At 51.2% G+C, this 12,232-nt stretch overlaps 1 protein-coding gene across 1 annotated transcript in view; it reads right to left on the reverse strand.

Annotated features, from left to right (window-relative positions):
* The window catches only part of LOC144732519 (FERM, ARHGEF and pleckstrin domain-containing protein 1-like), a 101,954-nt gene that overhangs the window by 55,716 nt on the left and 34,006 nt on the right, over nt 1-12,232 (reverse strand). The window contains 4 exon segments of the mRNA XM_078613926.1: nt 424-521; nt 4,281-4,359; nt 6,198-6,240; nt 8,081-8,191. Coding sequence (XP_078470052.1) covers nt 424-521; nt 4,281-4,359; nt 6,198-6,240; nt 8,081-8,191 — 331 coding nt within the window.

A 12,232-nucleotide genomic window follows, 5' to 3' on the forward strand; every position in this document is an offset into this window, starting at 1 on the left:
TTGAGGTTAACAGCAGCGATTCCACAAATAGTCGCGAATAATAGGATCTGTCGATTGCTTCCCCCGCACCAGCACGGATAAAAGGCAAAAGGCGTTTCGCTCCAACGGGACTGCACGCAGGCCTCGCGTGTTTGTGTGCGAGCGATGCGGGGAGCGCGAGAGTTACTTTTGTTTACGTGCGAGCTTTAGGCTGGCTGCCTGGTGGAAGTAAACGATCGGGAGCCTGCGTTAGAGTGTGAACACGAGAGTGGGTACGGTGTGTTACTGTCAAATGCGGATGACTTTAAGGTCACGAATAACTCACTCACTCCGAATCACTCTACACTCACCCACTCTGAGCCACTCACTCACTCCGAATCACTCACTCACCCTGAATCGCTCACACACTCACCGACCGACCGTGAGCGACTCCACTCCACTCACCCTGGAGGAGGCACGCGGCCATGAGTGAGGAGGACATCTCGCTGGCCACCAGGCGACCCGCAAGGAGGTCCTGTCTGACCTGCAGCGCGAACTGGTACCTGTGCAACACGCACACACACACGCACACACACACGCACACGCACACACACACACGCACGTACACACACACACGCGCACACACGCACACACACACACGCGCACACACGCGCACACACACACGCGCACACACACACACGCGGTGGAGGTAGGGGGGACGCACCGCACAGACCGCCGTGTTAGCCTCAACCGCAAGGGCTCTCTCACCACGGTGCTGTTCCTCCGGTATCATAAGACGAAGCAAGACAAATTGTTTATACGTAAGCATCAAAACGTGTACGCATATTGAGACGCTGCAGAGCGGTGCTTCTCAAACGCTGTTTGGGCCCGCACACCACGCGGCCAACTCAAACATTTCCACGGACCGCCCAGATCTCCACCGTTGCTGACAAAACACATTTACCTCTCTCTCAAAATACCACGAATATAAAATTATTCATGTTACCGAAGCGTAACAAAATATAAATGTAAACGCAGCTGTAAGGCTTGTTGTTAGGCAGGGGGTAGGGAGGAGCATTTAGATCTTCGGGTTAGGGTAGTTACATCAGGGCGGTTTACCCAAGTTAATTTTTAAATAAAATATCACGAGTTAAATATGAATTATTGTCTGAAAAAAAAGGTCTATATAGGTCGTCATTATTTCCGGATCAAGCTGCGTTCGCATCACAGCCCTGCAGACCACGTGGCGGAGCGTCGCAAGACTGCCGATGGTCCGGGGGAACCGCACTCTGAGAGCCGCCGCTGCAAAGGAAATGTGCTCATGCTTTGGAGCTCGTAAGATAATAGAAATCGTACGGCCCCTGACCGCGTGGAGACGTCACCCGCGGCTGAACGTCCCGTTTCGAAAACAACAAAAAAACGTTGCCGCTGCGGCGTGCTCAAATGAAAACCGCCATCGTCATGAACAAAAAAGCGGGCCGAACCGCTCAACAAATATGCGAACAAAACTACGACGACGTACGTTTGCGATGCACAAATCACCGCAACGAACGTCTAAGATCGCCACGGGGTTTAACGTTTCGGGCGACAGCCCTTTTAAATGGAGCGTTGCGTTTCTCTTGGGCCGACGCACGCGTTCCCGAGAAACATCGTCCCGGCTGAATTCTCATCGCTCAGACAGCTCTGTTGCCGAGCGTTCGCATCCCCCACCCCCCTCCCCCCCGGGGTGTTTCCGCAGATTACCACTCGGCGGAAGCGAGTGGAGTTGTCAGCGCCGGATTCCATCAGAACGCAAGCATGGTGATTCTTCATTGAGACATTGCGTTTTGCAGTGAAATTAAAAAGGGGAGGGGGGGGCGAGGCCAGGAGTGGCATCGGAATCCAATTTTGCAAGCTTAAGACCACAGCATCGCGGCAATAAACTTGGGCCAAGATAAATCCTCGGCGGCGCTGGCGGCGTGGACGTCTCGCGATAGAAACCCCGAGGGACGAAAATCTCCAGCGGATCCCGACTGCTTGCGTAGAAGGGTGTGCACTTTCACTCGGGCCCCGGTTGTGAAAATTGCATCGGTTCCATTTCTGCTTCGGAAATGCGCGACCTTACCCCGGGGTCCTCTCCCCGAGTTTTGAAAAGGCCACGGTGACAAATTTGTCCTTTGTCAGTCGCTCGGCAACTCAACAAATTAGGCCCGACTGCCCGCTGCATTAAGTCTGTGCCGGGCAGGATTTAATTTATTTCTCCCAGCGTGAGCAGATTTGTGCCGTCAGAGCTCCTGCGGCATTTTATTATTATTTTTTTTATTTTATTTTTTACACTTCTGCCGTGACGGAGAAGACCGCGTTTGACGTGCGCTGACGAGGCCGATGTCAAACAACTCGCGGTCGTGCACCGGGCTCGGCTCGGCGCTTCGGGGACAGCTGCTGGGTCTCCCGGCATCGTCTCGTCGGGGAATGCGACGCTCCGGCCAGGGTCAAGCGACCGACCGATGATTACGGCACTTCAAATGTAGTCGCGCCGTACGGTAACAACATCCCCGATTAACGGAATACTGGTGCTCGTACCAGGCTAGGTGCGCCTCGAGGCCACGAGGAGTGTCGAAGCACAAACATACATGCGTACAACCTACATACAGACACTGGAATATGCATAGGCATATACATACATGCACGTATTCTGTATACCTACACATATAGCTCCACACACACACACAGTACATGCAAAGACAAAGATCCCCGTATAGCCCTTAAGAGACTGTTGGGGCAAGTGCTGTTATGAAGGCCGCCACAGCACACGAAGGGGTGGGTGGGCAACACCACGCCCGGCCGCCTTTGTCTCCGTAGTGGCGATGTTTACAAATCGCACCTGGTACTCATCTGAGACTGAGTCGACCTAAGGACCCAGGACCGGTTTAGATAATCGTCACTGGTGTTAGCCGTGAGCAGGAATCGAACTCCACACACAAAGACAAAGATCCCCCACATAGCCTAAACAGACTGTTAGGGCAAGTGCTGTTAGCGAGCACCTATGAATGCCAGCACAGTACATGATGGGGTGGATGGCCAGCACCACGCCTGACCGCCTTTGTCTCCCAGGTGGCGATGTTTTTACACACCGCACCAGGTACTCATTTAAGGCTGAGTCGACCTAGGGGAGGTCCAGGACCCATTCAGATTATCGTCACTGGTTGGCCGTGAGCGGGAATCGAACTCCACATACACATACACACACACTCGCACGTACCGAGTACACACACACACAGGCGCGTAAATGCCCTTTGGTTCATCTGCAGGAGAATGCATTAGCTCAGTCAATAAACTGCAAAAAAGGAGCGTTTCAAAGGTCACGCTGCTGCGCTTGACGGGGATAACGGGCGGCAAATTAAAAACTGCCGAGGACCAAGGCAACAGTTTGTGTGTGAAGATCTCCACAGGCCAGCACCTGCACACACAGAGCAGGGGGGCCCCCACGCCAGTTGGACAACGGACGAATGAATGAATGAGACGGCGGGGGGAGGGGGGAGGTGGAGTTCGGCACAAGAGATGGGAGAAATCACACGAATAATGCTCGATTGGCGTGTAGCACGGACACGGAAGAGAATTAGAGCAGCGGAGTGAGAGGCATGTTGGAGCGCAAACCAAAAAACACAAAAGCTTAGGCGGCCACCAGTTGGCTCAGAGGTCACAGCTGGGTTTAAAGTTTGGGTTTCGGCCGCCCGCGATTAAACCGGCTCCTCGAGTGAAGTCGAGCTTGTACGTGTGCACATAAGTTGAACTTCTTTCGCACCATACGTAGCCAACCGTGCCAATCGATCTCAGCCTGTCCCAGCAGTGACTGCACACAGGAGCCCACGTCATGTGCGTAACCCCAACTTGCGTGTCCAGGTGGCCAGGTTTTAAGCTGATTGTAATACGCACCCCCCAAACCTCCAACGTTTGTATTTTGTTAACAAACTACTACAAAAACAAAAGTACGTCCCATCTATCTGGAGAAATACGGCAAGATGAAGCCCGCTTGTGGTCACGAGTCGGACAGGGGGCTTCGTAGCAAAGAGGGCAGAGGGTGACTTCGCCGGTGACGTTAAACATCGCCGCTGGAGAGACAAATGCAAGCCGGGTGTGGTGATGGCCACCCGCAACCCTCGTGTGCAGTGGCGGCCTTTATTAGGTGCTACTCGCTAGATAGTCCTTGCCCCCCAAGTCAAGTTCAAGTTCATTTATTAGGTATAGCCCTGTGAGCCATTCGGCTCTTGAATCGGGTGCAACCGCAACAAACAAAAAAAAGTCTACATGGGATCTTTGTCTCTGAGTGTTCTGGTCCTTGCCTTGTGATTTCCTCTTGCAGCTGGCTCGAGTCTTCAGGAAAGAACTTCACCCCGAGTTTGAAAACGACGTTTTTTGGCTCTGGAAGAGAATACACAGACGCACGCACGTATGTACAGGCACGTCAGCATGCACGGCGCTAATTAGCATAGCATTGCAATGTACTATGAGCGTGACATTTTATAGAATCTTAACTTAAAGCTTTCGTGACTGCAGGAATTCATATCCTTTGGGTCTTTCGGCAAAGCCACGTAGATAGAAAAATAATGAAATTATCGCGACGTTTCGATCGCAACACAAGCAATCGTCATCAGGTGAAAAAATGTAGCCAGGCAGCTCTCGCTATATTTTTGTGTTGCGATCGAAACGTCGTGATAATTTTATGATTTTTCTATCTACGTGGCTTTACCAAAAGACACAAAAGATAAAAATTGTATAGAATGTTTACGTGGACGAGTATTCATGCGATCTGGTGGCAGATTTGTGTCGGAAATGCGCCACGTGTATAACAAACTTCACGCAACTTAAATCGATTCTCTGGCTCAACACATCCATTGCATCATACACTTACAAAATTATTATTTGACTCATGGCGAAGATTGTTTAACACGTTGACTTACGGGACCAATATTATCCATAATAGAGGTGTTTTGGGTTAGATCGCGTAAATATATAAACGTGTCCTTAAACCCGCCACGACCCGACAGCCAATTCGTGAGGTTTGTCACGTAAACAGAACGTGGCCAATTCGTTATTAGTACAGCACACCAGTGTGTTGGAGAGTAAATCCACAACATTTACAAATGTGTACTAATTGGCTGTGTCGGGTGGTGGCGGGTTTAACGACACGTTTATATTAACCCAAACAAACTCTATTATAACTAAGATTCTCTGTCGATAGTTTCCGGAATGCTGCCAGGCTGCCTTGGAGTAGGGATTACCGGCGAAAGGCACGACCAATTGATCACAAGGTAACGCCCATCCTTGACAATTATATAATAGTGTACCCTGCATTCCGAAAATATTGCAAGCGGGTTTATGGAAAAAAAAACAATTCGCTGCAGTATCGCGAGGGCAAAAATCGAGCGAGATGGATGTGCCACGTCAAAAACTAATTCCTAGAAACGCATTCTGGACTGTTCCGGCTCAAATTATTAATTCGAGTCGATTGAATTTGTTACACGATTGGTCCCGTTTAACCATTCGCCCGGGATATTTTACACGGCACGGGAGATCCGTGGGGGGTGGGCTGCGCGAGCACAGCATCAGCAACAAAAATGAGAGATATAAAACAATAACATTGCCGAGCACGAGTACAGGGCCTTTAACAAGGTATTTCACGATCGTGAACAAAGCACACGTGAAATCCACCACCTGTCGTACGTCAATCAATGCACCACGATTCTCACCGACACGGCGACCTCACGCGTGCATCGTGAGCGTAAAGAAACAATTTCGATCAATGGATCAACGCATCGTTTACATGCCTGACGATTATTACATTAACACAATGTGTGGTGTTGCAGTGCTTTCATCACAAGGGCTGCTCAGTGCCACTCACTCAGAGCGGATGTCGGCGGCCTAACGCGGTCGGTGTGGGCCCTGCCGCAAGAAATTAAATGGGCCCCCCACCCCCCTCTAGCCAATTGGCCCTTTCTTGACATATCTGGCGACTCGTGACCCCTCTGACCCGTGGGCCCCCCACCTGACCAGTGGGCCCCCCACTTGGCCTGTGGGCCCCCCACCTGACCAGTGGGGCCCCATCCTTGGTGCATGGGCCCCCCACCTGACCAATGGGCCCCCCACTTGACCCCTGGGCCCCCCACCTGACCAATAGCTACACCCACGGAGCGTTGCGTTTTCCCGATTGCGGTGCTCGGGAGGAGGAGGGGGGGTGATGCCGCGGGCCATCTACTTACTCTTTACTTGCTTGGCGATGGGCTTCTGGGAATCGAGCCAAACCTGGAGAGACAAGGGAGGGGGGCAAGGGGGGGGGCACAACAGGGGACCGCGAGCACGACGTCACACATTGTCGGGTGCATTCAGGGTGATCCCATCAAGCTCGTGGGTTTCTACCGCCAAACCCGTTTGCCAAAGGGTGGTCTGCATAAACAGGCGACTTGAAATTGGGCATCCCGCTGCGGCTAAATGAATTTGGACGTAGAGTGTCTCCGTAATTGTTTTGTTTCTTTTACGATTTCTTCAGCCTCAGGGGGGGGGATGGGGAAATAAAATGTTAATCATTTTGTGGGAGCCAACATTGGTCGTCTTACAGGCACCACTCTTAAATTTCGATTTAAAGCTTTCGTGACTGCAGGGATTAATCTTCTTGGTTCTTTCGGTAAAGTCATGTAGAAGGGAGATAATAAAATAATAAAAATAAAGCATCATAAAATACAATTCTCACGACGTTTCGGCCACAATGCAAGCAGCCGTCCTGAGGTGAAGAACAGGTCTTAGAGCCGCGACTCTAAGACCTGTTCTTCACCTGAGGAAGGCACCACTTTTGTCGTGTGGAATGTCCACCTGTGCATCAAGGCACGGTGACGTTGACAAGATGACACTTTTTAAATCGACGGATAAAAGCCTTTGGAGCTGAAACTACTGTCGTTCCTTGAAAGGGAGCTTTAAAAAGGTAACAATAAGCAGCAGCATCGTCGTCATCATCGTCGGGAGTGGAACCCATGTGGAGAGGACTTCCGCGGAGGAGAAAGGGCGATGATGAGATCAGCTGGTTCCACAGGTGCCAGTTGGATTGATACATTGCAGGATTGGGGAGGCCTCCATCAAGCAGTGGATGAAACAGTGATGATGTTGATGATGACGACGACGATGTTCAACCGCACCATCGGTCTCTTAACCATGGGGGTTGTGAGAGACTTTGCGATGCTTTGGCAATCAACTCTCTCAATGTCTCGCGGTTTTTGGTCATCTTTCGTCATCTGCACAACGTTTTACGCTCATCTCCCCATCCCGGCCGCTTTATTTGTCGCCCAGCTGCTCCTCGGTCGACAGACCTCTCTCCTGCTCATCCCCTCCACACTGCGCCTCCGATTGGTGCGCGGTTGGCTACGTACGGTGCGAAAGAAGTTCAGCCACAGAATGGGGCTGGGAAATCCCTCTGGTGATTCAGAGGCCCGGTCAAACTATCGCAACTTCCTCCTCCTGTATTCGTCGTCGTCGTCATCATCATCAGTGGCACGGCCCAGCGACCGAACAGGAGAGCGATGCGGGGGTTCGCCGTTCGAATCCTGCGACCGCCCTGATTAACACTGCAGTGTGTAAGAACCACAATAAACACGCGCCCTCTGCTTCACGGTAGACGTTAAAAGATCCCCCGACGTCATCGGTTCTCCTCTTCTGCACGGTCCAGACGTGGCGCCGAGGGAGCAAAATTGCCGCGTTCGAAAAATTACCTGAAAATCACTCGATTTGGAAAGTCACGTAGAAGGGATATAATAAAATAATAAAAAGAAAACATTATAAAATAATTACTTTATTATGTTTTATAAAATAATCATTTTATTATGTTTTATTTTTATTATTTTATTATTTCCCTTCTACGTGACTTTACCGAAAGAACCAAGAAGATGAATCCCTGCAGTCACGAAAGCTTTAAATCGAAAAATAAGATGGAGTCGTCGCCCACTGCTGGCACACGAATGCCACCCCCCCCACCGCCCCCCCCCCAACGGGGGTCACTCTTGCAAATGAGACTCAACCCCGCGGGTGTCACCGAGTCCTCGACCTGCTCGATGGACGCGATACGCGAAATGCGAAAACGTCCCGGCTCGGTACGAACCGTGAATCCGCACTTGGTGTAGGGCTCCAACTCCAGTCCGAAGTAATCGCTCTCGACGAGGTTAAGGTGCTTGTAGACGGTGGTGAGAAGGGCGATGCCCTCTGCCTTGGGCTGTTTGTGGAGGGGAGGAGGTAAAAAAAGAGAATGTTCAAGCCGGTCAACGAGCGGGCGAGTTCCACAAATGAGGTCGAAAAAACCTCGCAAGTCGAAATTTCAATGACAAAGCAAAACGAACGGAGCGATTGTGTCCCCCCCCCGCACCGCTCAAATGATCGCTTATCTCCTGTTCACGGTCCCCCGAGGCACAATGGCGGGAAATTCCACGTTCTCAAGGCGGGCGCGATTCTACATTCCACAGCCGTTGACTTGTCCACAAAGTGGTGCTCATTTTATGGACCCCCGCCCCCCCAGAGAGGATGGATCGGCTGCAGGATGAACAAAGTACTGGAGAGAGTGAATGTGAATTAGTGTCCTATGGAATTCATGCACGTGTACAGCTCTTTGCAAAACCACTGCTGGATAAATCACTGCGTAAAGCAGTCACAGCAAATCAGTGCAGGTTGGTGAAGGCGGGGAGCGTAAACGTGGGGGCAAGGGAAGCGGGGCCATAGAAGTACAGTCAACTCATTTAGCCTGCGCCGAGCTGCCCACAACGTAGCCACGCGGCAGCCTGCGACGCGTCTTGCGAGTAGCGGCCGTGCATGCGACCCGACCCTGCTTATCTTCCGAGATCTGACACGCGTATTACGGGTGGTTTGGTCAGAGGCAACGTTACGACCAATAACCAATATCCAATCAATAATCGTTACATCAAACACGCCCCCCTCCCGGGGACGGAGTAGTCGTGCGCGCATAAACGTGGCCTACGGCGCGTTTACTTAGCACGATCGAACCCTGCCTGTGTGGGGGAGTTCCACCGACCGGTTCCGCGTCAAACCGGGGGTTGCGTTTGATGGGCAGTGCGCTTTTCTATTGAACGGCCTGTGAGCCCAGAGCACATCGCAATGGGAGCTAACGGCCCGTGCAGCTGCCACGCTAGGTGGGCACGTGTCAATAATCGTCCAATCGGAGGCGCCGTACCTCACACTGCCAGCTGTCGGTTCGCGGGGGGGGGGGGGGGGTATGCGCTCATTGGCTGAGCGGGGCGGTGACGTCACACCGCCGCTGCGCGGGCCGTGTTTCTTCACCTGAGGACGGCTGCTTGCGTTGTGGCCGAAACGTCGTGAGAATTATTTTATTATGTGTTATTTTTATTATTTTATTACTTCCCTTCTACGTGACTTTACCGAAAGAACCAAGAAGATGAATCCCTGCAGTCACGAAAGCTTTAAATCGAAAAAAAAACTATGAAGGCACAGCCCTGCAATTGCTTGCTAACACCACTGCTGGTGGAAGCACCTCCAGTCGAGGGAGCTCCTCCATACTGACCAGACGCGTTTGGAAGAGGTGGGAATACCCACAATTTACCCCACCACACTCGAAGCCATCCTCTTCTCCTCTGACTATGACCGACAGCGTCCCCTCTCTCCAAAGGAAGCACGCCCCCCCCCCACCGCCTCTGCAGTTATTTCAGACGACGGCATTCACCCAAATCGCGTCGCAGCGGTCAAACTCGTTCACGTTCGGACAACGAATCCAGTCGATTGCAGAAAGCCGATTGGGGGATTGGGGGGTAGGGGGGGGGGGAAGTGGTTACAAGCAACGGAGAAACGATATTGTTCCCGGTTCAAAGAAGCATCCTCAACGAGGGAGCGTTCAACCAGCTCCGAGTCTGCGTGCCACCCGTGGCATTTTTTTTACGTTCTTTTGAGAATTTAGTTATAAAGCCCCCAAGAGACTCGTTCAGTCAAACAATGGCACCATCCGCCCGACGAAATGATGGGACACGCGCCAGCATTTGGCACGTGCCCTTGAAATTAACCAGACGTGGCCTCTACGACAGAGCAAAGATAGCCCACTGCCGCATCTGATAGCCCCCCTTCCCCGTCTGTGCAAACATACCAAAATACACCTCCACACCCCCGCCCCCATCACGGCACATGGCCTGGCTTACAAGTCTTGCTCTAGACCAGGGGCGGTTTCTTCATTAGGGCGATTGGGCGACGCACCACCAATGTCATTCAACCACAGTCACGCTAGCCGTCACTGTGCCTCTGGATATAGTCCAATCAGCGTCATGCTACGTTCTGTGGAGTACCGCCTCTTTTTGGGCGATTTCCCTCCAGCTGGGAATCGCCCCGAGTGGTCCCATAGACTTACATTCAAAGATGATTTTTTTCGAACGGGGGCGCTGCAATGCATTCTCTATGGCTTCCGGGAGGGCTCGCCCTAACGTGCTTACGTCATCATACGTGCTTACGTCATCATACGTAAGCACGTTTCATCCAACAATATAATTTGTCGCCACCTAGTGGAATCTTTAATAAAAATAAACTTGAGTGGTTTGTTTTAATAGTGAGTATAGAAACAAACAAACAAGATGTATTGTAAGAGTCACTTTATTTTTCATTAATATTAAAGAGGTGAAGTTGCCTTTACATGCTTAAGCTGTTAATTTATCCATTGCATGGGTGGACCTTATCCTTATCAATCATCCAGACATTTGCCCCCCCTGAGAGATTTTGCAGGAGCCGCCACTGCTCTAGACCAAGCGCTGGGAACAGAAACAAACTAAATAACGGGGCCCGGAATACCGCGATGCCCCCGTGTCGTGCCGCCGATACCGCGAGAAAGACGGCCGAAAATTGCTTTTTGCTCCAATTGGAGATGTTCGCATTTAATCGCAGCCGCGCCGAAGGTCCTTTGCGGCACGCTCCCACGAGGACGTGCCAACAACGGCTAACACATTGCATTGCCGTGCGACTCAGCAGGCCCTCCTTCACCGTGACTACCCCTGTGCACATGCACAAATTACCATATGATAATAGAGATATGGTAATAACGGTATGGTAATAACGGTATGGTAATAACGGTATGGTAATAACGATGATCGGCTCTGCCGGGGGTTGCACGTTTTAGTGGTCTATTGAGGCTCACGCAAGGCCACGTGGCAGATTGAACCTGATGCTAAGGATTGTGCATTTTTTGTTGTTGCTTATTTCTTCAACGGCCTTCCAACGAGTATCAATTTTGGTGAAGTCAACGGCAAGGGTTGTTCAACGGAGATACTCGCCCCTGCCATAGAAATGTGCAATTTCCACCGCTGGCTCAGGGTTATAAATTCTAGAAGACCCACCGCATCAATACTCCTTTGAGCGGGAATTCACGTCCACTTGCTCTTGTGTAAGAACTGTGCTTAATAAACTAATATTTTATGGCCAGGGAACACTGTTCCGTTATGGAGCAATTTGCATGTTTTTGCCAAATTTAAACCGAAATGAACACGATCTCACAAGTGAATCGGGCTCTTAATGTAACCTATTTGGCAACACGCCCTGAAAAAATAAATACACGGCTCGCTAAAACGACACTTAACAAAGCTTGTTTTGTTGAAAAAAAAAACGGTAACTGCCACAGTAAACAATACCGGAATGGGGGGGGGCAGGGAAACAAGAAATATATTTCACGAGAATCTGCTAAGTCTTCTCAGATGTTGACAATGGTGTTGTCCTTCACCCGCCCCTCCGATTAGCACGGTTGGCGACGCACGGCGCGAAAGAAGTTCAAACGTACGTGCACACAACCCGACAAAACAAATGTGACGAAGCATGCTGCCACTGTGTAGCAACCACCCTGCACTTGCAGTCCAGCTGACAACATGGCACAACTTTCTTAATCCACCCAACGGTACAAACAAGACGAGTGGCCAGCGTGAAAGATTAGGCCAAACACCCTCTCTCTAGAGGGGACCTCTAGAGCTCCCTCTAGTTGAGCGATCGCACACGACCAAGACAAGAGTGTTGCTGAAACGCAAAACGTCCCTCGACCAGTGCTGGCTTAAGCATCCCGAACCTCTGGTTAGCATCGCGGGCCGCCTGGCACCCCGCTGGGAGCCGGAATAATCTTGGCAAAAGCCGGTCCCGCGTTTCCGTGGCAACGAGACGGCATGGCCTGTGAATCACTTGACGAGAGCGTTCTTCAAACCGTCGGGAATAAATAAAGTCTCCTGGAGGAAACGGCATCTGGAGTGGCCACATCAGAACAAAAAATACA

The sequence above is a fragment of the Lampetra planeri genome, chromosome 43 (genome assembly GCF_965212315.1).
Source record: "Lampetra planeri chromosome 43, kcLamPlan1.2.h2, whole genome shotgun sequence".
Lineage (NCBI taxonomy): Eukaryota > Metazoa > Chordata > Hyperoartia > Petromyzontiformes > Petromyzontidae > Lampetra > Lampetra planeri.